The sequence below is a fragment of the Lonchura striata genome, chromosome 32, assembly GCF_050655825.1.
Source record: "Lonchura striata isolate lonStrDom1 chromosome 32, ASM5065582v1, whole genome shotgun sequence".
Lineage (NCBI taxonomy): Eukaryota > Metazoa > Chordata > Aves > Passeriformes > Estrildidae > Lonchura > Lonchura striata.
In genome coordinates, this window is record NC_140734.1 from 1,142,800 (window position 1) to 1,168,539 (window position 25,740).

The 25,740-nt window shown below is 50.4% G+C and overlaps 1 protein-coding gene across 1 annotated transcript; it reads right to left on the reverse strand.

The window, feature by feature from the left end:
- LOC146764601 (EF-hand and coiled-coil domain-containing protein 1-like) lies at positions 1-24,209 on the reverse strand. Its single transcript, XM_085564041.1, has 9 exons — positions 24,146-24,209; positions 16,867-16,938; positions 14,704-14,786; positions 10,817-10,866; positions 9,900-10,557; positions 9,779-9,868; positions 4,499-4,532; positions 1,981-2,088; positions 1-101 (listed from the first exon to the last, which is right to left on the reverse strand). Exons 1-9 carry the CDS (start codon positions 24,207-24,209, stop codon positions 1-3), a joined length of 1,260 nt encoding a protein of 419 aa, XP_085420167.1.
- Between the last annotated feature and the right edge of the window lie 1,531 nt (positions 24,210-25,740).

Here is a 25,740-nt window from a genome sequence, read left to right on the forward strand (position 1 = left end):
TCAGAAGTTCCTGTCTAGAGGGTGGGAGCAGATGTATGCGCCCTTTTCCAGGATCTGCTTTGCAGCTTTTTTAATGGAGCCATCCAGGTTTTCATTGGCACCTATGGTGAAAGAGATAGAAGTCAACTAAGGCACCGTAAAGAGCTGTTGTAAATCTCTTTCAAGATGTGTTTTTGAATACAAATATAAATGTAATGCCAGGAAGATACTGAACATTCTCTTCTGAAAAAGACTGATTATTACAGAGTGAGCTTCAGAGAGCCAATGTCCAACTGGTCAGTACTTCCCAAAGAGTCCAAATCCCTAATTTCCATCGGTTACTTGTCAGGAATATATACAGAAAAGATAGATTTTATATTCCTCAATAAAGAACCCTGGAAGTTTGCTTCAGCTATGAAGTGAAGAGAGTCTTCTCAACAGGTTCCGAGGCTGCTTCTTCTTTGAACTAAAAGCAGAGCAAAACTCTTCTGTTGGTCACATCAAGCCAACATAAGTTTCATGAGTCTGTGAAAGACATAGGAGTGTAAATATTATTTCATATTATTGTACTTACTGTTTTCTAATTCAGCCATGGGGTAAATAGGCCATAATTCACTTTATCAAATAACTGGAATAAGCTCTGGAAAATAAGGTTTTTTTTCAAACTTTCAAGTTTTCAACTTTTTCAAACTTTCAAGTTTTAAAAAAGGGAAGGAATTCCGTAAAGAAAACGATGTAGAAAAAAAGACTGTAATTTAAACTTCTCAGAGCCCTTTGATAATCCAGCCCTAAACCCCTGTCATGTGCAGTGCAGCATTGATGGTCCCTTTGAGCCCAGAACTGCCAAGAGTCAGGGCCGGGATGAGCCTTTACCCCAAACTGGCTCCAAGACTGAGTGGGAATCAATCCAGAACAGGGCTCACACAAAGAGCAAAGCCTCAAGGCCAAAGCCAAACCTTCATCAGGTTGGATTTCTTTAAACACGGAACGGGAACAAATTTACTTGTGTGGTAAAATCACTGTTACCATGAAACTTTACATGAGCTACTAAATAAGCAGTGTCCTCTCCTGAACTGTGTTGCCCAAATACTGTTGAGAACTTGCTGTGCCTCTGCCCTGTGCCCCTGGGGCTGCTCCTGGCCAGGCAGCCTCAGGGGGAGCCAGCACTGGCTGCAGCCCCAGCGGCCCCCCAGGACAAGGCCCAGCAATGAAGAGGCCAAGGAAAGCACTGGGCAGCAGCAGAACCCTCAGCAGAGTTCTTTGCACAGCCATGGACTGGCCACAGCTCCACTGCAGCATGACTACAAGTTCGGTACCAGTGCTATGAGCAGAGTTACAAGAAAACTGTGGAGAAAAATGAACTACTGACTGCTCTCGTACAGCTTCCGAATGCCAAGATAGCAGCCCATCAGCACAAGTGGCACAGTGAACAGTGTCACCACCGTGCCTATCATGCAGGACCTGTGCACATGCTGGGGGCAGACAATTCCTGGGATGCGCACTGGATCCAGGACATATATTCCTGTTTCAGTGATAACGTCTGTGCGAGCAATGGGCAGCGTGAGCCCGCGCTGTGCTGCACTGCTGAGCTGGCAGCACGGTGGATACGGCCAGGACGTTCTCTGTTTGCCCAGAGCTGGGGCCTGCAGGCACCTTGCCGCCCCTTGGCACAGGCTGTGCCACCCAACAAAGCCCAGCAGGCCGGCAGGAGAGCCCGGGGCCAGCGCAGCTGCTTGGGCCGTCGCTGCTTGGAGGGACAGGGGCCAAACCCATCCCTGAGCAGCCCCTGCCAGCCCTGGCCCTCCCTGCCCTGTGACAGCTCCCCCAGCCCCAGGGGACAGAGTCAGGCCCTGTCAGGACACACTGGAGCCTTGCTCTCCCTCTCCGGCCTTTCCCCATCCTGAGCACCCCGTGCAGCCACTCCCAGGTTTCAGGATGTGGCTCCCACAGAGGGCCCCCACCAGGACTGCTCAGGCTGGCTGAGCCTGGCACAGCAATCACCTTCTGTGGCACTGTCTGGCATCTCCCTCATTCGTGCATCGGGGGCTGGCATGGAGCCATTGCTTCCTCCAGAGAGTGCTGCGTTCAGCAAAGCCCTGTGGTCCATCTCTGGAGAAAGGAAAAGGGTCAGCTGGATCAGGTGTAACCATTCCCCACTGGGGAGGTGGCATCCTCAGGATGCAATACTTGTCAAAGACATAGATAAGGGTCAGGAAGAGGCCAAGGCTCTTGGGGCTGCCACAGGACCCACTGTTTTACAAACAGCGCCCTGCCTGAACTGCCTGGAGGCCAGGAAATTGCCGGGGATTGCAAGCCCGTGGTGCAGTTGGGGCTCCCTGTACCAAATGCCTTCCTGCAGAGGCTGGGGAGAAGCTGCAGCCAGCCCAGGCTGGGAAACAGCCCTGCAGGCTGTGAGAGCAGCAGCGGGGCAGCGAGGCTGCCATGGATCCCTTCCCACTGTGCTGGGCAGGGACTGTCCAGATGTGCAGGGAAAGGTCCCAGCTGCTGAGTCCCAGGGAAAGGCTGAGGGAAATGCACCCACCATGGCGTCTCTCCAGATCACTCAGGATTTGTTCCAGATGTTTGGATTCCTCCAGGGACTTACTCTCTCCTGTAGGTTTGTTCTTTCTTCTCAGGGGACCTTAAGAGAAATATTTCCATTTTCCAGGAATGGATTGCACAAAACCAGAGCTCAGCCTGTGGGGTGAGCAAGGACACATTACTCACCCCTGCAGTGGGAGCTGGACTTGTGTGCAGCATCCAGCCGTGGAGTAGGGAAAGTCCTCCCTGCAGCCCCACCTGTAATGACCAGGAGCACAAAGCAGGGAGAAATTGATAGATTTTAATTAAGACTGAAAGTAGCTGGATTGGGCTTTGTTGGCTTTTTTTTTTTTTGATCACATAGAGTTGATCAGCAACTAATACTACTTGACCTTTGCCAAATACTGAGGACAAGGAAAAAATATCTGGAAAGTAGATTTTAATACCTAGCTATGCATTCACTTTTCAAACTACTCACTATTATGTTATTGCACAAGTTTCTGTATACCTGTAATGTCATCACTATGGTCTGTACTTAGGAGTCAAGAAGTTTGCTGAAAAAGATTTCCAATGAAGTTGTGTTCAGAAGAAGAGGGCAGGGAGCAGCTGGGGGTGTTCTGGGGCTCTCCTCTTTGTAGTTTTCATTCTTCCTGGGACCTCAGACTGGTGACTTCATGGCTGCTGCTGATTTCCTTTCCCTTTTTTAGATGCAAATGGTGAAAGTGTCTTTGACCTGCCTTGCTGGACATTGTGAAGAGAACAGTCATCTACTGCAAGTGGAAGTGTCACAGGTGGAGCAGGGTTCTTTGAGTGCTGAGTATCAAATCAGACCTGGTCAGACCTGGTCAGAGCTGCCAGAACAATCGGTTCATGCTGCCCTTCCCTGCTCTGCCTGTTCCACGCTATTTCATGACAGAGTAATGGAACTGCTGTTAAGTGTGTCACTCGAGCCAGGATAGCAGAACCAGCAGAAGCCAGCCCCAGAATTAATGGGGCTCTGCAGAGGAGCCCCAGACTGTTCATCAGTCTGCCTGCAGAACTGGCTCCAACTCTGAACTCTTGTGACCACACTCTGAAGAAAACATCCTTCCAATATTTCCTATGGGCACTTCTGACGGAGACACTGCATCTGCTTGTGCAGGTAAGAATCCAAAAGTTGTTACTTTAGGAAAAACCCTGTGGTGGTGCACATCCAGCAAATGCTATCAGCACATCCTGACTGCACATGCAGTAGAAGAAGCAGCAGCATTGTACACGTGGGTTTGTTTAGCTGAGCTCCCCTACACTTTAAATAGAGTGCTATCCATAACTATAGTTAATGGCACACCGGTGCCATACCTTGCTCCTTAAAGCCTCCCTGTAACTCAACTTTATAAAAAAAAGTTAATGCCAAGGCTGAATGAACAACTGCGGTCTCGGTCCAGCAGTGGAGGGGTGACAAACACTGACTGTGAAAAACTGCATTGCCTTGTTTGTTCATCAAGAGTGTGAAATTAGGGTAGAGGAAAAGGGTGGGGGTCAGGGTATAGAACTTGCAGGATTAGGCAAGGCTAGGTAACTGCAAGCAAATACTGTAAAACAATGTGATAACTATATATGGAAACAAAAAAAAAAAGATCTTGCAGGACTGGCTGGAACTGATAACCTCAAGTGGAGGAGACCCATCACCCCTCTTGTGAAATCAACTGTTGCCAGCACAACTCAGAGAAGATACGAAACAGAAAAGTATAAAAAGGGACTGAAGAGAAGGAAGGGTGTCAGCCCTTGGCGGAGCGGAGACTCCCCAGCTGCACCCAGCACTGTTTGCTTGCTATTGCTTGCTGTAATTAATAAAATTATTAATTTAACTTAAAAGGCTGAATCAAATTATTCGTCTCAATTTATAACAAATTTGGTGCCGTGACTCGGATCGGAACACCTGGAGAGGGGGCCTCGCTAAGGAGGCGCCCCACTGCCTTTGCTTTAACAGTGGCCTTACGGGGACACTCCTCCCCGGACTCCGACCGATGAACCTAAAATCCGATAGCAAGCAAAGAACTGCCGGCGACCCCCTTAATCTTTGTGCACGAAGCCCCGGGCAAAGATACCGGATGGTGTAAGTATTTTCCGAAGGACCTGGTGTCCGGAGGAGGCCTGTTCTGGGAGAACAGGACCGCCTGGTCGGGGGTCGGGAATCCTGCAGTGTGACGAGTGTGGTGTATGAGAGGGGGGCCGGCAGCTCGGACTCCCCAGGCAAGTGCGGACCTCATGGTAGTGCGGTTCCCATATCCGGCGACGGACTGGGCCACGAATTGAGGGAAGCAAGTGTGTGTGTGTTAGAAGGCACTCCAGAAAATGGGTCAGAGGAAAAGCAAGCCTGCTGAACCCATGGGTGGGGGAATCCCTGTAAAACTTCCCCATATTTCAGAGAATAGTCCATTAGGCTCAATGATTAAATACTGGAATGCCTTTCCTTCTAGGAAGGGAAAAGATAAAGAAAAAATGGCTCATTACTGCATGGAAGTTTGGGGGGGGAAACAATTAAGAGGGGATCAGTTATATTGGCCGATATTTGGGTCTTTTGAGGATTGGATCTGTCAGGCCTTAAATATTTACATTAATTCAAAAGAACCCCTTAATTTAGAAAAAAGTAAATATGCAGTCCTCTAGATAAGAGGATAGACAAGGACAAAATTATTTGCTCTCAATATCGAGAGGAAGAAAAAGAGGCCAAAAGAAATTGAATTACCCCCAGGTATCCCCCCTCCCTATATACCGCCACCACCACCCTCTCTTCCATTGCCACCTCCACCGCCACAACCTTTATACCCCCCGCCCCCGGATCCTTTGCTAGTAGACCACCCGGGTCCCTCGGCACCCACCCAAGAATTATCGGAGGATGAGGGTCCAGAAGGTGAAAGGTTGGAGGAAAGTATCCCTGAGGGTTCTCGGTGAGTAACCCGAAGCCAGACCCGACAAAAGGGAAAGCAAGAATTGGCTATATTTCCCCTTAGGGAGCATGGAATGGGAATGGTGCCTAACCCAAATGCAGCGCAACCAGGACAGCCTGCCCAGATTCTAGGAATAGGGTACATATCCGTCCCATTAAACTCGGGGAATGCTAGGGAATTTAAAAAGGAACTCGGAAATTTGTTAGAAGATCCTTTAGGGGTGGTGGAGCGGTTGGATCATTTTTTGGGACCTAATATTTATACTTGGGAGGAGATGCAATCCATGTTAGGGATTTTGTTTTCTGCAGAAGAAAGGAGAATGATTAGGGAAACGGGCATGAGAATCTGGGATGATGAACATCAGCAGGGACCATTAGCAGATACTAAATGGCCCCTACAGAATCCCCAGTGGAATAATCAAGACCTGTTACACCATACCCATATGGGCAATTTGCGAAATATAATAATACAGGGAATAAGGAAGGCTGTCCCTCATGGACAGAATGTACAAAAGGCATTCAAGGAACAACAGAAAAAGGATGAAGATCAACTGAGTTGTTGGAGAGGCTGAGAAAAGCCTTTCAGTTATATTCAGGAGTGGACCCTAACACTCCTGAAGGGGAGACACTGTTGAAAGTTCATTTTGTGGTAAACTCGTGGATGGATATTAGAAAGAAGTTGGAAAAGTTAGAAGGGAGGCAAGCGAGGGGGCTGGATGAGTTACTGCGGGAGGCTCAGAAGGTTTATGTTAGGAGGGAGGATGAGAACTACAAGAAGCAGTCTAAGATTATGTTAGCAGCTGTAAGGGAAGGACAGAGGCAATCTCCCCAAAGAAGGGGTGGTGGCCACCCAGGAGGTTTGAGGGGAGCTGGTCGGCAGGTGAATGAAGGAAGACAAGGTGGAGGAGATAGGATTGTTTGCTTTTACTGGGGGAAAAAGGGACATATGAAGCGGGAATGCCGACAAAGGATGGCTGATGAAGAGCAGTTTAAGGAAGATTAGGGGTGTCAGGGGCTCTATCTGCTGGGGACAAGAGAAAGAACAGAGCCCCTGGTAAAATTAAAAATAGGTCCCCAGAAGCAAGAATATGAGTTCCTTGTGGACTCAGGGGCGGAAAGACCGAGTGTCCGGACCCTTCCCCAAGGGTGTAAGATTTCATCTGAAATAATACAAGTGATTAGAGCCAAAGGGAAACCCTTTGGAGTACCTGTAATCAAGGATGTCCTTTTAGAAAGTAACTCCAAATTAGTAATTGAGTAATTTTTATTAGTTCCAAAAGCAGATTATAATTTACTGAGAAGAGATTTGATAGTTAAATTTGGGATAGGGATAGAGATTAGCAAGGGAGAACTAACAGTAAAATTGTGTCCTCTCCAGGCTGAGGATGAGAAAAAGATTAATTCAGAGGTTTGGTACTCCCCTAATAGTACAGGAAAATTAAACATTGAACCCTTTGAAGTAACTATTAGGAACCCGGAGATACCTGTCAGAATTAAGCAATATCCTATACCTAAGGAGGGGAGGCAAGGACTGAAACCAAAAAAAAAAAAAAAATTGAGATGGACAGTCCTTCCCCAGAGATTTACAAAATCCCCAAATCTGTTTGGATAAGTTTTAGAACAAATACTGGCAAGTTATTCTTTAGGGGAAGGGACAGTGTTATTACAATATGTGGATGATTTATTAATTGCAAAAAAAAAAACCCAAACGAACAAACAAACAAAAAAACCCCAACACATACAACAAAACAAAACAAAACAAAAAAAAAACCAAAACAGTAGCATATCTCTCCAAACTCCTTGATCCCATTAGCCAGCCACTGCTCTTCTGATAGAGGAAGCTGGGAAGATAACCTTTGGAAGTGAGCTAAGTCTTATCTCCCCATAACATTCATGGAGTTTTGCAACAGAAGGCCGACAAATAGATAACGGATGCCAGATTCCTAACGTATGAAGGCATCCTAGTCTCCTCTCCTAAGTTAAGAAACCACGGGCCTGAAAAACCCGGCCCAGTGTTTTTTTATATAAAGAACCAATTACAGAACTAACACATGTTTACCTCCAACAGATAAAGGAACAAACAAAAATAAAGCCAGATCATGAGGAAGAAAAACTAAAAGAAGAAGCTCAATTATATGTAGACAAGTTCTCTCGAGTTCTGAAAAAAAAAAAAAATTAAAAAAAAAAATCGGGTATGCTATAATAGATGAGAAAACATTTAAGACAGTAGAATCTGGTCCCCTTAGCCCCAGCTGGTCAGCCCAAGCATGCAAATTATATGCTGTGCTTAAAGCTCTAAATTTATTGAAAGGAAAAAGTGGGACTATTTTTACTAATTCTAAATATGCCTATGAAGTAGTTCCTACTTTTAGTAAAATCTGAGAAGAAAGAAAACCACAAGAACTGTGATACGGACGGCCGAGAAAGAGTGGACGCATGCCAGTCGAGTTAAAAGTCCAGCCACCATGGATGACCAGTGGAAAGTAGACAGCCAGCCTAGGAATTTGAAGGTTACCATTAAGAAAAATCTAGGAACTCTGTGTGCATCATTTAAGTCGGTTGCAAAGGAGAACAAAAAGGGATATAATTACCTACTTATTAGTAATTTTTTAGTAGTTTATAATAAGGTAGATTATACTTATTATCCTTTTGTGTGTGTTAGTAATTATTTTAAAGATTATTTGATAATTTGTAATAAGGTAGATTGTGATTGTTGTCCTTTCAGGTGCTTTGCATGTAAAATTTGCCAAGAACGGTGGCAGGTCCATTGCCAAGGGGGGAGGCCGCCAACTGGGGTCTGAACAGAAATTGTGTTAAAATCAAGAAAATTGAAAAATCAGTAGATTTGTTTCGAGTCTGAGGACTGGTAAAAAATATACACCAAAGGAGTGCATCAGGAAACTTTTGTTTCCATACTAACGAACCCACTCCATTTGTTGCCCAAATTCTAAAAAGGTGTTGTCAGAGGGAACTAAAGGGGGTCCCGTGCGACCCACCCCCGGTCAAAGATAAAAATTGGGAACAGTATGAAGTTAGGCGGGAGCAGGGGAAAGGACGCCCAGGCGAGTACCGCTGCTGCCGAGGAGATAATTCACCTCGTGGCTTGAAGCACCGGAGACGGCGAGCGAGGCAGAGGGGAAAAAGCCAGGTCCCCCCCAAATAGAATAATGCTGAAATGCTCCAACTATTGCCAACCGAGTACTAGGCTCCCCCAGACGACCGGTCTGATTGCCTCTGAAACACCAGAAAGGCAACAAACCCAAGAGGGGAAAACAAGATATTATGCAATAAAAACAAGGTCATAACCCCACCCTTATTGGAAAATAATATGTTAGTGCTTTGTACTGTATACCAAAGAGAGGGTTCCCCAGCTTTGCACCAACCCTTTAAGTAGACAATAACTGGAGTACATAGTAGAGTAATTCAGAGTCAGATAACATCCAGACCCCCTAGATTTACCCCACGGTTATGCAAACTAGCCCCTGTAGAGCCCTGTTTTAATAACATAGGATTTTATATGCGTCCAGCATCAAACCCAGGGAAAGGGTATTGCAATTACCCTAGGGAATATTTCTGTAGGTACTGAGAGTGTAAAACAATAGCCTCAGATTGGCAAACAGCAGGAGATAAAATTGGAATAGCAAAAAGAAAATTGAAGGCAGCACACCTGATGCTGATCAAAGCCAAATATGAAACTCTCCCTAGAAATCCTGAAGTAGGAGAGACTTTAATTCTAGCCCACCAAGAAATAAAACGATTTGATGAACAAAATGGTAGAAGAAAAAAAAACGGGGGAATGTGAAAAACTGCATTGCCTTGTTTGTTCATCAAGAGTGTGAAATTAGGGTAGAGGAAAAGGGTGGGGGTCGGGGCATGGAACTTGCAAGATTAGGCAAGGCTAGGTAACCGCAAGCAAATACTGTAAAACAATGTGATAACTATGTATGGAAAAAAAAAGAAAGATCTTGCAGGACTGGCTGGAACTGGCTGGATAACCGCAGCAGAGGAGACCCATCACCCCTCTTGTGAAATCAACTGTTGCCAGCACAACGCAGAGAAGATACGAAAAAGGAAAGTATAAAAAGGGACTGAAGAGAAGGAAGGGTGTCACCCCATGGCAGAGCGCAGACTCCCCAGCTGCACCCAGCGCTGTTTGCTTGCTATCGCTTGCTGTAATTAATAAAATTATTAATTGATCTTAAAAGGCTGAATCAAATGATTCGCCTCAATTTATAGCACTGACTTTCCGAGAGCAGCATCTCTCCTGCAGCACTCGGGCCCGGCCGAGCCGCCCCCGGGAGGCCGGTGCAGAAGCCGGCCCGGACTCACCTGCAGCGCCAGGCACCGCGCCCCGCTGCTCTGCAGGGCGGCGCGCATGTGCTCCAGCAGCTCCCGCAGGTGCCGTTCTCCTCCCGCAGCCTGGCCATGCGCTCCTCGGCCGCTCCAGCGCCACCATCTCCTCGCAGCGCTCTCGGCAGCGGGGCCCCGGCGGCCGCCGCTCGGCGCTGCCCGCGGCCCCGCGGCCGGCGGGGTCGGCGCGGCGGCGGCGGCGGCGGCGGGGGCTGCGCAGGTGGATCTGGGTCTCGATGTGCTCGCTCTCCCGGCCCGGCGGCAGCCGCGGCCCCGCGCGGGTGCTGAAGTGGCCGCAGAGCCGCGCGTGGAACTGGCGGAAGGTGAGCTCGGCCGAGAGCCCGTCCCACAGCCCCGCGCACTCCTCGGGCTCCGCCGCCTCCTCCAGCCCCAGCACCCGGCACAGCGTGCGGCAGTCCTCGCCGGGGATGCGGCCCGCCCCGGCGCGGCCCAGGCGCTGCAAGATCTCCTGCAGGTAGCGGTCCAGGCCGGTGGCCAGCACGGCGATCTCGTTCTCCACGCCGTGCTCCAGCCCGTAGTGGGAGGCGAGGGCGCTGACCATCCACTGCGTGCGCCGGGCCGGCCGCCCGTAGGGGTCCCAGCCCTCCGGCGGCTCCATCGCGCCCGCCCGGCCCGCGGCGCTGCCCGAGCATCCCGAGCGCCCGCCCGGCCGAGCGCTCGGCCCCGGCCCGCGGCGGGGCGGGACGGGCGGGGCGGGGCCGCCGCCGCTCCAGCGCCGCTCGCCGAGCAGCGTCCGCCTTTGTCCGGCACCAAAAGGGATTCCGGCAAAGCAGCCCGGTGCTGCCCTGCTCCGTCTGGCTGCCGAGCCTGCGCCCCAGGTGCGTCTCTCATTTCTTAACTCCTTTCTCCCCTCTGCTTTCTCTTGAACGCAAGCAAGACAGCAGCATCGCACAATCCACTTGGACAAGTAAGGCTCGTGAACGAGTGAGTGCTTCCACTAAATTAAAAACCCAATGTGCTTGAAAGCCGACCTTCTGTTTGCTCAGACCTGCTCACCTCTGTCGATGAGCTGACTTTATGGTGTTGCTGTGTGGCTTTTCAGGGGTCTGGCATAGAGATGAGTAAGCGTTAAACTCGCTCAAAGGAGCTGCCCAAAGCAGTGACTTTAGTCTCTCTTTGGCTGGCGAGTAGGACCGGCCTTGTTGAACGCAGTCAGCAGCACAAGCAGGGATCTTCCACCAGCACGGACATGCCACAAACCAGGACGGGCACCAGAGGGGACCATGGCACCAGAGGGGACCGTGTCACCAGAGGGAACCATGGCACCAGCCGTGCCCCGCTACCATGAGCAGGGTGGCAAAGCCAGGTGCTGCTAACAGGCTGCATTAACAGGCCAGACAAGGCATCATGAGGAACCAGGTTTGAGTACCATCCAAGGAGTCCTGTCAAGAGCAAATAGTTTGAATATTCTCTCTAGGACAAAAAAAGAGCAAACCAAACCAGCTGATATGTGAGGAAAGTGAATTCAAGTTCATTTAAAGCGCTGCTCAATTCAGGGCTGGGTTTCTTTTGAGTGAACTGATGCTAATAAATATTTTCTTTCCTATGGTGGGGTTTCTCTGCAAACAGGCTTTGATGAGAAATTTCTGGCCCCATTTGGTTTTGCTCTTTTAAGATAAATCGAAAACCTGAGTAGCTTTGTTGAGGAATGAAGAATATTTTATAGCTCAGTTTATTCTCAGGAAGAGCCTTACATTTTAGCACAGGAGGAAGGTAAGGCAAAGGTTTAAAAGCTTTCCCCTCCTGGAGTGCCACATTCTCAGAGGAGTCTGTGAGGAGAAGTTCCCTCAACCAAGGCTAGGGCTCTTTGCCTCCTCTGCAGGCTCATTATTCTGGGAGTTCCACAAGCCTCAACTGCCACTCTAGTTTCCTCTGAATATTTCTTGTTGTGCAGTACACAGGGAGAATATTTTGTGCTAGGTTCCCCTCGGCTTTGAGAGAAGTCTCAGTAATTGTGGTGATTTTTATGTCCAGATTAACTTTTTATGAATAGTAAGGAAAAAGGAAGAAGTATTATGGAAAATTAATTGCTCAAAATGTGAGTGGCCCAACCACACTAAAAACAAAGTCTAAACTGAATAATATTTTTTTATTTTTTTTGCCTGATAGGTGGGGTAAAACATGCAATGCTAATAAAGCCTTTAAGAGATGCAGCCAGCAGCCAACTGTATGAAAATCTAAGTGGTAAAGGATGAAACAGAACAGGGAAGAATCTTCAGCCCTTCCTGTTGAAGGTAGAACAGTATGAAAAGTGACTGTGGCTGTTGTGCATAGGTAAGGGTGTTATTTTTAAAGGAGAGCAGGTGCCCCAAGCTGTTGGTGGCCCGTGCCCTGCCATGGCTGGCCCACTTCCAGTCCTAGATGGACCAGGGCGGGGGGCTTGGGAGGGGAGGAGGTGGGGGGATCTCGGGAAGCTTCTGCATCACAACCGGTCTGGGGGGCCGTGGGGGAGGCACGGAGCGCTGGGGCTCTGCTTTCGTGGGCAGCTGCTGCTGCTGAGGCGATGTCTGAGAGCTGCCAGACCCGACGCTCTCTGGGCTCCCTGGGGGCGAGGGGGAGTCACGCCTTCTCGGCCGGGATGCTGGAGCTGCGGCAGCGCTGCTGTGGAGAGAGCAGTGGCTGAGGCCCCAGCTGCCAGTGGCACACAGGGACCCTCCTGCACAGCAGGGCCCAGAGCTGGCAAGGCTCCCCAGCTCGGCTGGAGCGGCTGGCACACCTTGACCCAGCTGGACAGCTGCCCCTCGAGGCCCCGGCGAGCAGGGGACGGCTCTGGGCAGGCTCCCTGGCCAGGAGCGGGCCCCAGAGCGCCTCTGCCTTCCAGGGGCCATCTCGTCCCTGCTCTTTCTCCTCCCCACCTTGCTGTGCCTCTGCCCTGTGCCCCTGGGGCTGCTCCTGGCCAGGCAGCCTCAGGGGGAGCCAGCACTGGCTGCAGCCCCAGCGGCCCCCCAGGACAAGGCCCAGCAATGAAGAGGCCAAGGAAAGCACTGGGCAGCAGCAGAACCCTCAGCAGAGTTCTTTGCACAGCCATGGACTGGCCACAACTCCACTGCAGCCTCACTGGGAATCTTCCCTGACTATCAGCAGCCTTTGAAGATGCTGGAGGGTAGAAATCCGCAACAACTTACTGTTTTTGTTCCTTCCACCACCGGAACCCGAAACAGAACAGGACCACAGAAAGTGGCACAGTGAACAGTGTCACCACCGTGCCTATCATGCAGGATCTGCGTACATGCTGGGGGCAGAAAACTCTTGGGGTGCTCGGTGGATTCAGAGCATCTGTACTGGTCTTGCCAAGCATTTCTGTGGGAGCAATGGGGAGCGTGAGCCCGCGCTGTGCTGCACTGCTGAGCTGGCAGCACGGTGGATACGGCCAGGACGTTCTCTGTTTGCCCAGAGCTGGGGCCTGCAGGCACTTTGCCGCCCCTTGGCACAGGCTGTGCCACCCAACAAAGCCCAGCAGGCCGGCAGGAGAGCCCGGGGCCAGCGCAGCTGCTTGGGCCGTCGCTGCTTGGAGGGCAGGGGCCAAACCCATCCCTGAGCAGCCCCTGCCAGCCCTGGCCCTCCCTGCCCTGTGACAGCTCCTCCAGCCCCAGGGGACAGAGTCAGGCCCTGTCAGGACACACTGGAGCAATTACCTCCTGTGCCAGTGCCTGGAACTTCCTGCCCTCCTGCAGTAAAGGCTGGCACTAGGCCACTGCTTCTTTCTGGAACAGCCACCTTCTGTACAGACTTTTGGTTCATGGCTTGAGAAAGAAAAGGCACAGCTGGATGAGATGGGACTCTTCCCCATCGGGGAGGTGCCATCTTCATGACCCAATACTGGTCAAAGTCATGGAGAATGATCAGGAAATCAGATGAACTTTTGGAAGTAGAAAGAACCTTCCCTTCTCCAAAACACCACCTCTCCTGATCTGCCTGGAGACCAGGAAATTGCAGGGGATGTCAGGGTGTGCATGGGCCATGGTGCAGTATGGGCTCCATGTCAGCTGGTGCCAAATGTCTTCCTGCAGAGGCTGGGGAGAAGCTGCAGCCAGCCCAGGCTGGGAAACAGCCCTGCAGGCCATGAGAGCAGCAGCGGGGCAGCAAGGCTGCCATGGATCCCTTCCCACTGTGCCAGGCACAGCCTGTCCAGATGTGCAGGGAACACCCCTGGCTGCTGAGTCCCAGGGGAAGGGGGAGGGAAATGCACCCACCACGCTGTCTCTCCAGATCACTCAGCATTTGGTCCAGATGTTTGGCAGCCTCCAGGGATTTCCTGTCTCCTCTGCCTTGGTTCTTCTCTCTAGGAGGACCTTAACAGAAAGGTGTGGCACGTCTCCCTCAGGTTGGAGTGGCAGTGAGTGGCCCTGGGGGATTGATGCCCTCCAAGGAATTCCCTCAGCTCTGCCTTCCACTCAGGAGCAGGGGCAGGGGGACCACGAGCCAGCGGTGGCCCCGCACTGGGAAGGAAGGAGCTCCTTGCGGGGCAGTCAGGGGAGAAAGGACTCCCTGGAGCTGCCAGCAGCTCTAAACCCAGCCCCAGTGGAGGCCAGGGCTTGGCAGCAGCAGCAGGAGCAGCTCAGGCTCCCTGGGGCCAGCGAAGGAGCTGTGAAAGGCTCAGCCCACGGGCACAGCCCTGGGCCCGGCCCCTTCCCTCTCTGCTCTTCTCTGGGGCTGCACAGAGCACACAGAAGGACACACTGGCATTGTACGTGGATGGAAGATGGGCAGCTAAATGCTCCTTCCTCCCACTGACAGTGATCCTGTGGAATCACTGTTGGGCTCTAGAAGGGAGCAGGGCAAGTTTTCCAGAATCTTTCAGCCCTGAGATAATGTTAAGGTGAATGGATCATGAGTGAGCTCTTGTCAGAATGACATTGATTATTCTTTTAGGAAAGACACACGGAGTACTTGCCTCCACCACGATCTAGATTCTCCAAACCATCATTCACCAGATTTTCCATATAAGCCATCTTATGATACCAGTCTAGAAGTGAGCAAAGACCAGAACCAGTTCCTGATGTGCTGGGATCCCTCTCTGCCTGTGGGAACTGGGCACTGCAAGGGGTTCAGGTAAGGCCATTGGATCCAGATGTGAAAAGACACAGCCAAAGCTGCACCGGGGTCTGGGGAACTCAAGGCTGGCTCCTGGCAGCTCTCCAATCTCTTTTCAGGCCCTGTGCAACATCCCTGGGAGGGGTGGCATGAGTACCCCAAGGGCCATGGGGCCCTCTCCCTCCCACAGAGGGAAACAACCCTAAAGTCCTGGGGATAAGTGCAGCAAGTAGTGCCAGAACCATTCCTTCCCTCCTGCACTCCCTCTCTCCCTCCCTCTGTTGCAACTGCTCCCCCAGACCAAGGGCTCATACCCAGGCCCTGTCGGGACACACTGGAGCCTTCCTCTCCCCCTCTGCCCTTTCCCCACCATGGGCACCCCGTGCAGTCACTCCCAGGTTTCGGGATGTGTCTCCCATGGAGGGACCCCAGCAGGACTGCTCAGTACCCTGAGTGCCCTGAGTATAACAATTCCTCTGGGCTGTGCCAGCCTTGTCCGGGCTGTGCCCGCTCTGCCAAGTAGCAGAGAGGGCAGCTCAAGGCTCAGCAGGGCTCAGGCCCAGAGGCACAGCAATTACCTCCTGTGACTGTGCCTGGCAGCGCCTCCCTTCCTGCAGCAGAGGCTGCCAGTGAGCCACTGCTTCCTCTGGGAAACTCAGCCTTCAGCACAGCCTCTCCTTCCATCTCTGGGGAAAGGAAAAGGGACAGCTGGATCAGGTGGGGCTGTTCCCCAGCAGGAAGGTGGCATCTTCAGGAGGCAGTGAATGTCAAAGTAATGGTTAAGAATTAGGAAATCTCTAAAAACTATTTGGGTGGCCACAGCTCTCTGCTCTCCAAACAGGTGCCCTTTCTGATCAACCCAGTGAGTGGGAAATTGCAGGGCATGTCAGGCCCGTGCTGCAGTTTGGGCTCCCTGTCAGCTGGTGGCAAATGCCTTCCTGCAGAGGCTGGGGAGAAGCTGCAGCCAGCCCAGGCTGGGAAACAGCCCTGCAGGCCGTGAGAGCAGCAGCGGGGCAGCGAGGCTGCCATGAATCTTTTCCAGCTGTGTCGGGCACAGCCTGTCCAGATGTGCAGGGAACGCCCCTGGCTGCTGAGTCCCAGGGGAAGCCTGAGAGAAATCACCCACCTTGTCCTGCCTGTTCCATTTCCTTCAGCATTTGCCTCATGTTTTCAGATGGCTCATGGTGCTTCTTGTATCCTGGAGCTTTTATGTTCCCTGTTGGAGGACCTTAGTGCAAAACATTTCCATTTCTCAGTGGATTTTACAAAACCAGTGCTCAGCCTGTGGAGTCAGCAGAGACACACTACTCACCCCTGCGATGGGAGCTGGGCTTGCGGGCAGTAGCCATAAAAGGAGCTGGAGAAGTCCTCCCTGCAGCCACACCTGTAACTCAACAGCCACAGGAGCTTCTGTCATCGCTGCAGATCTGCATGGGCAGCACTGAGCCCCAGGAGCGGTGAGGGGATGGCCCAGGGCCAGGGCACACACGTGCATGGTTCTGCCCTGGCACCTGCAGCGATGCCCCCCTGGCTGAACTTTTGGCTCTGAGCTGGCAGCTCTCGCAGGGGAAAGGCCTTGACCTACCCTCACCATCTCCCAGAGGCTCAGTGATGGGGATGGGTTGGGAAGCTGCACCACCTTCACCAACTGGTTCAGCTGCAAGAAAGGCAGGACAGAACAGCTCCCGTGGTGCTGCAGGAGATCCTCAGGCTGCACCCAAGGCTCAGCTCCAGGGCACAGCCCTGGGCCCGGCCCCTTCCCTCTCTGCTCTTCTCTGGGGCTGCACAGAGCACACAGAAGGACACTCTGGCATTGCACAGAAGAGGAAGATGGACAGCTAAATGCTCCTTCCTCCTACTGACAGCAATCCTGTGGGATCACTCAGGGCTTGAGAAAGGAGCAGGGCAAATTTTCCTGAATCCATCAACCTTCAGAGGAACTTAGGACAGAAGGGAGCTCTTGCCAGATTGATACTGATTATTCTGTCAGGAAAGGTACATTGAGAACTTGCCTTCAGCATCTGGAAAGGTCTTGAAGTCGTAATTTACGAGCATTTCCAAATCACCCAAGTCATGATCCCAATCTAGAAGGGAGCACAGACAAGAACCATTTCCATGGTGTGCTGGGATCCCCTTCTGCCTCAGGGAACTGGGAACTGACAGAGGATCAGTAAGGCTGTGGGAGCCAGGTGGCAATGGACACAGCCAAAGCTGGAAAGAGCCTTGGGAACTCTGGGCTGGGACCTGGTCACTGCCCACCCTTTTACAGACGCTCTGCAACATCCCTGGAGGGGTGGCTGGCGCAGCCCAGGGCCCAGGGGGGCTCTCTCCCTCCATCAGAGGAAACCCTCCCTAAAGCCCAGGGGAAAACCATCCCCAGGCCCTTCCCGGGGAGCAGGGAGCGCTGTCCTGGGAAAGGGCAGCCAGGCTGCCGGCTCACCTGCTCCCCGCGCTTGCAGCGGAGCAGCCTGGGCAGCCCTGGCAGGCAGGGCCACGGCCAGGAGGAGCAGGAGGAGGAGGCGCAGAGCAAGGGCCATGGTGCCTTGCCCTGTGCCAGTCCCGCCGCTCTCGCTGCCACCACTGTCCTGAGGCCGCTGTCCCAATGTCAGCACCACTGCTGCCACCGCCGCTGCTGCCGCAGCAGTTGTGCTCCAGGACTGCCTGCTGGGGCCTTGTGGTGCTCTGCAACCACGGGGCTCTGGGACCTCTGTGACCTCAGAGCCTGCTGTGCCCTCAGCCTGCTGTGACCCCAGAGCCTGCTGTGACCTCATGGCCAGGCTGGAGTTGCCTGCAGAGTGGGTTCTGCCTCCTCTGGGAGTGAGCTCATCCTGCCCAGCAGCTCTGCCCAAGGGCTGTGACACAGTCCCAGCCCAGCTGATCTCACAGCTTGGGGCATGGAGGGATGGAGAGCAGCCCGGCCAAGAAGGACTTGGGGCTGCAGCTAGAGGAGAGGCTGGACATGTGTCAGCCATGTGTATTCAAAGAAAAATGCCCAGCAGGTTGAAGGAGGTGTTTTCACCACTCTGCTCTGGTGAGACTCCACCTGGAGTACTGTGGATGATGTTTTATATTGCTGGCCGGGGTCTATGTACAAATCTGGAATGGAACAGGGCTGCTGAGGAACACAGCTTGAGCTGTTTCTTTTCTAGCATCAGTCTCATTACATGGTTGTGACAATGGGTAGATGCCAGCAGCTCACATCCCCGACAGCAGACAAAGAACTTAATGTTACAACATACTTTAAAAGATTTTGACCAGTCATACAAAGCAAAAGCATACTGACAATAGATTTATCCAACCACTATAAGCACACGTACCTTTGTTTAAAAAAATCTTTGCTTCTTTCCAATACAATACAATACCTACTTGTATTTTAAGCCTTAAAACCCAATGCACAGAGCTCCATTAGTAAGCTTAGAACTTCCTAATATCTTGCTAGATATACTTTTCTGTAGCTTAATGAGTTATTCTAGCCACGTGTTAATACACAGACCATTGTTCCATTTTTCCTAACTTGTCTACTTCTTATATAATCTTTTTGCTGACAAATCTTACTACTTAGCTTTAGTCGCAGTTTTGCTGTCTCTGAGGCCTGCCTTTTGCAGCTTTCCCAAAACCCTCTAATTTAAAAGATTCACGCAATTTACAGCAACTTTGGTGAGCCAGAGAGAAGTTTGATAAGAGGATCCATGTTTACCCCAAAAGAATTTTCTACCAAGGGCATTGACATATAAACCAAGAAAGAAGGATGAATAAGAGAAACCTGCAACTGCCTATTCCAATAAGTACTTTGCTTGTCTCTTGTGACCAATGAGTAAACTTACACGCTTTGTAAGAATGTAGGAAAAGCATGCATGCTAGAATAAAAACAGGCTTTGAAGCCTTCTGGAAATGGAGTGTGTTGCTTTGCATTGTCTCCATCTCTACCACGACAAGAGTACTGCATCCAGCTCTGGTCCCCAATACATGAAGGACATGTTCTGTTGGGTCTAGTCCAGAGAAGGGACAAAATGCTGTGAGGGCTGGAGCCCTTCTGCTTTGGAGATAGGTTGGGAGAGCTGGGGCTGTTCTGACTGGAAGAGAGGAGACTCCAGGGAGACCTGATTGCTGCCTTTCAGTACCTTCAGGGTAAAACTGATGGGACAGAATTTTTAGTAGGACCCTTTGTGACCAGAGCGAGGAGGGATTGGTTTTAATTTAAAAGACGGTCGATTCAGATGAGACAAAAGAAACCCATTCTTTAAAACTGTAGGTATTGAAACCCTGGCACAGGTTGCCCAGAGTGGTGGACATCAACCCTGCAGACATTCAAGCTCGTGCTCTGAGCAGCCTGACCTAGTTAAAGGTGTCCTTGCTCACTGCAGGGCATGGGACGAGATGGACTTTAAATGTCCCTTCCAACCCAAGCCATTCTGTGCTCCTGTGCAGCATCAAAGCAGTGCTGGATTAGTGCTGGGCTGATTATGCTGGCACCTGTATTTTGGTAGTTGTGCCATTTAGCAAATGGCCAAGAGAGGATTGATGGGCTGGGCAGTGAAGTCTGCAAATAACACACAGTGTGCTCAAGGAGAAACTGGAGAGGAACACGGTTTCCAGTTCAGACCAATGGCAGCATTTTGCTGCCCATTGCATGTTAAGAAATAAAGGAATGTCCTGAAAATCCCTTTCTTGTGTGGGTGTACTCTTGGCTCTATCAGTACTTGTGTTCTGTAAAACAGGTAAGTTGTTACAGCTTCTTGCCCCATTTTATCACTGGATAAAACCCAAATACTGCATTGCTCCCTGTCTACTTTCTTCCAAGTCAAGGCAAATTTTGCTCATTATTGAGTGGGACATAATCATCTGTTCACAAGCAAATTCTTGTCGCTATTCACACCATGTTGATTTGCTCTAATCAGACTGCAATTAAGAATTCACTAGAATTAATGTTGATGCATTGTGAGGCAAAATGTCAAATAATTTGTCCTGGTGTTCTGGCACTGCAGAGGGTTTTTCTGTACTTGAATGACATTTGGAGACAGGTGTAGTCTACCATACTTCTGGCATCCTAGGATTGAAGAAACAGACTTTGAAACAAGATTTTATCCTTCCTTCCTCCTCCTCCTCCCAGGAATATTGATCTCTGAGGTCTAAGCTCTTCAGCTGCCTCACAAACATTGTTTTAATTCAGACAGGCATCCATGCAGTGAGCCACAAATCAGGACTGTGGTTGTGAATCTTGTAGCAGTACAGGTTTATATCACTAAAAATAATAATCCATTACCCAGGTTAAGCCAAGCACTTCCCAAATAACTCTACCTATCCTCAGGGACATTTCCAAATGGATCACCATAAAAGTTGGCAGTGGAAGTTTCAGAAAGCATCACCCCCTTGTCAAAGCTTGGAGTGGGGAGTGACAGTGTCATCAAAATTAAAAATGTAGATTTCGGAGATCTTTATATTCCTAGCAAAAGAGAATCAGAATTGTTCATATTTGGAACATTAACTAAGATGTGAATGACAGATTGTCAATATAACTGCTTGGGAAACAATTAAAAAAAAAAAAAAAAAAAAGTTTACCTGAAGATAACAAGTAAACCATAATGCTAAGAGAAAAACCAGACCTGGCAAAACCAAAACCAAAAAGGCTGTTTCATCTGTCTCAATACAAAATAACATGATTGAATAGAATCAGAGTTCCTCAAGGCCATTACTAAATACAGGAACTTCCAGGTATTGGGAAAAAAATGAAAGAAACTGCAGTGTGCAATTCACAGAGGTAACCTGGAATTTATTGGTGGACTTGTTGGAAAAATTTCTGAAAGCACACTGGAAAACCATAGGGACTGATCAGACAATGTGTAGGCATTTCCAGCAGTGTGAGGGATGTTTCTGGGACCAACTGCAGGGAAGAAAAGCAGCACACAGTTACAGGGACGATTCGTTTTCTGGCTATAGAATTGATGACGGTCTGTCCCCCATTGGGCTGGGGGAGCTGTCACAGGGCAGGGAGGGCCAGGGCTGGCAGGGGCTGCTCAGGGATGGGTTTGGCCCCTGTCCCTCCAAGCAGCGACGGCCCAAGCAGCTGCGCTGGCCCCGGGCTCTCCTGCCGGCCTGCTGGGCTTTGTTGGGTGGCACAGCCTGTGCCAAGGGGCGGCAAGGTGCCTGCAGGCCCCAGCTCTGGGCAAACAGAGAACGTCCTGGCCGTATCCATCATGCTGCCAGCTCAGCAGTGCAGCACAGCGCGGGCTCACGCTGCCCATTGCTCCCACAGAAACACTTGGCAAGTCCAGTACAAATGCCCTGAATCCACCGAGCACCCCAGGAATTGTCTGCCCACAGCATGTGCACAGGTCCTGCATGATAGGCACGGTGGTGACACTGTTCACTGTGCCACTTGTGCTGATGGGCTGCTATCTTGGCATTCGGAAGCTGTACGAGAGCAGATGGTCAGTAGCTGATTTTTCTCTCCACTTTTCTTGTAGCTCTGCTCATAGCACTGGTAGCCTGACTCGTAGCCATGCTGCAGTGGAGCTGTGGCCAGTGCATGGTTGTCCAAAGAACTCTGCTGAGGGTTCTGCTGCTGCCCAGTGCTTTCCTTGGCCTCTTCATTGCTGGGCCTTGTCCTGGGGGGCCGCTGGGGCTGCAGCCAGTGCTGGCTCCCCCTGAGGCTGCCTGGCCAGGAGCAGCCCCAGGGGCACAGGGCAGAGGCACAGCAAGTTCTCAACAGTATTTGGGCAACACAGTTCAGGACAGGACACTGCTTATTTAGTAGCTCATGTAAAGTTTCATGGTAACAGTGATGTTACCGCACAAGCAAATTTGTTTCAGTTCCGTGTTTAAAGAAATCCAACCTGATGAAGGTCTGGCTTTGGCCTTGAGGCTTTGCTCTTTGTGTGAGCTCAGTTCTGGACTGATTCCCACTCAGTCTTGGAGCCGGTTTGGGGTGAAGGCTCATCCCAGCCCTGACCCTTGGCAGTCCTGGGCTCAAAGGGACCACCAAGGCTGCACTGCACATGACAGGGGTTCAGGGCTCCATTATCCAAGGACTTTGAGAAGTTTAAATAACTCTTTTTTTACCACATCATTTTCTTCATGGAATTCCTGCCCTTTTTTGAAATGTAGTTTTAACAATCTTAGTTTTAAATAAACCTCCTTTTCCAGAGCTTATTCCAGTTATTTGATATAGTGAATGATGACCTAATTACTCCACTGGAATAGAAAACAGTAAGGACAGTAATATGAAATAATATTTACATTCTTATATCTTTCACAGACTCATGAAACTTATGTTGGTTTGATGTGACCAACAGAAGAGTTTTGCTCTGCTTTTAGTTCCAAGAAGAAGCAGCCCTGGAACCTGTTGACAAGAGTCTCTTCACAGCAAAAGCAAACTGCCAGGGTTCTTTTTTTCCAGCTCTGGGCAGGAAGATAAAAATCCACCAGCAGAAAACCCTCAAGTGAAGTGACTGATATGAATCAGGGATTTGGTCTGTTTGCTCCCTAAGCCCGGAGCTCCTCAGAGCTGCAGCTCCCTGCTCTCTTTGCAGACAGAGGCTGGCTGTGGATGACGGTCGCGTGCCTGGCCTGGTGCACACCAGGTGCACACAGGAGCTGAGGGATCATCCCTGCACACCCCATCCTGGGAGAACCCAGTTCATTGATGACTCTGGCACGGTTTTATGGCACGTCAGCAAAAGAAGGCAAAAGCAAGGCTAGAATTGGCACCATTCCAGCCACTTTACATTTTGCCATGTGTAATGGAGATAGGAACGACAAGGTTCCTGTTCATGCACAATTTGCTGTCTGAGAGCACTCAGGTCTCCAATCACAGGGGCTTGTAGGTGTGTGTCTGAGATTACTTTTAAAAACAAAAACAACCTTTATGTGCAACACCTGTGTATCAAAACTTCACCATACAAATCACAAGGTCATCTCTGCTGTTAAATGGATTAAAAAAAACCCAAAAAGCAGAAAACAAAAGTAAAACTGTGACCAAATAAAACAGGCAAACAAAACAAGCACCAAGAAAAAAAAAAAAAAACAACAGCAAAAAAAACCACCAACACAATAATCCCCACAAATGCAGAAAAAGATAAAAATCAGGTGAAGGAGGCAGAGATCCAGGAGCAACAAATAGGCAGAGGAACTACAGGAAGGACAGCTAATAAGAGACATAAGAAGTGGCTATGGTGTCAAACTAGCCAGGGGACCTGAGATACTCTTCTCACCCTTCTGAAAACAATCTGACATAAAAATGAACAGCAACATAAATGATGATGATTGTGATAATGGGAGTCTGCATGTTTAGCTTTAATATATCCATTGTGTGTGAGTTGTGTTTTCCTTGTTACGTCACATCATCTGGCAAGGGGTTGTTTCTGTGCAAAGAAAAATACTGCAGTGGAAAAAGAAGCCAGCTTGGAAAACACTGAAAGCACGAGCTAAAAAGAAAGTACCTTTTTTTAATATGTTGTTTGGTTGGATTGCTGTTTGTTCATGGGTTTTTTGTCTGTCTTGGAAAACAGCCCCTCAGATGTTATTGCATGCAGCAAGTCCTTTGTAAAGGGCTGTCTTTGAAATAAAACAGCCAGTTTTGTGATGCAAGACAGAAACAGCTTCCCTTGGGCTACAGCTGGAAGGCTTGGAAATGTGTTCCAGAAACTCATGACAGGACAGAGTGTGATTAACACAATTGAATGTGATGAAGTGCAAGATGTAAGTTATCCAGTCAAATAATCAGAGTATTCAAATGCCAAGCAGTGGGAAAGGGCCACGGATTGGAATGATAGGAAACAGAACAGAGGTATGATGGACAAATTTCTCAGCCAAACCAGACCAGAAGCACTGGGAGCACAAAGGGAGACACTCAGGATGTTATAAATAAATTCACTTTCACAGGCGGAGTTATTGATGGTTAATTATAAGTTATTATGGATTGTTAAGTAATATAATGAGTTGTTATATGATTAATATGGTAAGTTATTGAGTTGAATGTACAGTTGTTTAAGTGTATGTATATGGCTACTAAACAGGGAAAAGGGGGTGGTAAGGAGGTGCTAGAGTAAGAATCTTCTAGAAAAGTCACATCCTGGTGTGATGACAGCAACTGGAACTACGACTGGGAAATGAGCCACCCAGTAAGACTGCTGTGTTCCAAAATGATTGGTCAGGACTGCACCATCTTACAGAGCTCTCAGTGACCCAGACAAGGACCAGTGGGCCAGAGGATCCAAAGCGCACCAACCAAGCACCCCCAGGAGAGTTTAAAAAATCCCTGGGTGCGGAGCCCCTGGGCTCTTTCGAGGGTACCTCGTGTCCACAGGAACACCTTGTTACACAGCACTGTTAGAGCTACCTCTGGCTTGTCACGCATGCCCTCGGCTTACCCTGAGGCCTCATCTTCTGTAGTTCTAAGTTTTAATAAACAGGCACATTTTTTTTAAAGCCATCAGCCTCCTTTTAATTTCATTTTGCCTGTTTACCACAAGGAGGCCCAGCAGCTCCTTGCTGAGGGCCCATTTCATGCAAGAACTGGCACTCCAAATATTAAATCAATTCAAAATAAAAGGGTGGGGGGAGATGGCAGTGAGGTGGCCTCACAGGTTCAACTCTGCACTCTGCTTTTGTCACCGACATTAGCCAAGTTCCTGTGCTTGTTTTCCTGGACAATTTGTAGTCAGCAGAGCTTCAGTGCCTTTGATCAAATCAGTCTTAAGAGCAGCTCGCGGCTGTGTCAGTTATTTAGACCTGAGCACGGACTGGGGTGCAGCCAACAAAAGAACATTAGCTGCAGGCCACCCGTACAACTTTCCCGATTAATGAGTACAAAGCCTTGATTTTTGGAAACAGAGGGATGTTGGGAGGATTTTTGCACCATCAGGCCAAGGTACAAGACTCTGGATCCTCCCCATGAACAGGCGGAGCGCAAAGGTTTGCAAGAGGCTTTCTCCCAGCTTTGCAAAACCTTGGCCAAGTGTCCCTTTGCTGTGCTGAGAAGAGGGAAAAAAACCCTCAAGTTTACCCTGCTGCTGCACAGCTCATGAGGGATCCCTGCACACCTTAGGAGAGGCCATAAATACTCCTGAGTGCCTCCTGAGGGATCCCTGCACAGCTCAGGAGAGACCCCACAATATCCCTGAGTGCCTCATGAAGCCCAGGCCCAGATGATCCCACTGAAGGAGATGTGCCCTCAGGCCCGGGACGCTCAGCATGGGCTCCCCCAGCCCCTCGGGGCCCCGCCGCAGGTCACAGCAGCCCCTGCCTGGCTCCTGCCTGCCCTCACCGTGGGCATCCACGGCTGCTCCTGGCCATGGAGCTCAGCCAGGGCTGGTGTTGGCTGGGCTTTGCTGGTGGAAACACCTGGACATATCTCTGACAACTCTTATCACTTTATTTGAACATAAAATGAGGGCCAAGTCCTGCCCTGGCAGAGGGGTCCTGCCCACCTTCAGACATGGTAGGGGAACAGGGCCAGGGGGCTCAGGGGCAGAGGGTCTCGTTGTGGACGGGTGTGTTTTGGGAATGGCTCCAGATGGTCCAGAACCTGTGGCAGGGCAGATGGGGACAGACGCGAAGAGCTGGGAACGTGGGTCAAATTCTCTCTGCCTGAGTTGTTAGGCTCGTCTTCTGAGGATGCACAGCAGCAGCTTGGGAGAGAGCAGTGGCTGAGGCCCCAGCTGACAGTGGCACACCTGCACAGCAGGGCCCAGAGCTGGCAAGGCTCCCCAGCACGGCTGGAGCGGCTGGCACACCTTGGCCCAGCTGGACAGCTGCCCCTCGAGGCCCCGGCGAGCAGGGGACGGCTCTGGGCAGGCTCCCTGGCAGGAGCGGGCCCCAGAGCGCCTCTGCCTTTCAGGGGCCATCTCGTCCCCGCTCTTTCTCCTCCCCACCTTGCTGTGCCTCTG

Bases quoted from the DNA above. Each gene is read 5' to 3' on its own strand.
- LOC146764601 (XM_085564041.1), bottom strand. From the start codon at position 24,209: ATGCGTGACAAGCCAGAGGTAGCTCTAACAGTGCTGTGTAACAAGGTG. The intron at 4,533-9,778 runs GTGAGTCCGGGC...ATCGGATTTTAG, and splicing joins CGCGGTGCCTGGCGCTGCAG to GTTCATCGGTCGGAGTCCGG. The intron at 2,089-4,498 runs GTAAGGCCACTG...TCCTTTCTCCAG, and splicing joins GTCCGGGGAGGAGTGTCCCC to AGATGGACCACAGGGCTTTG.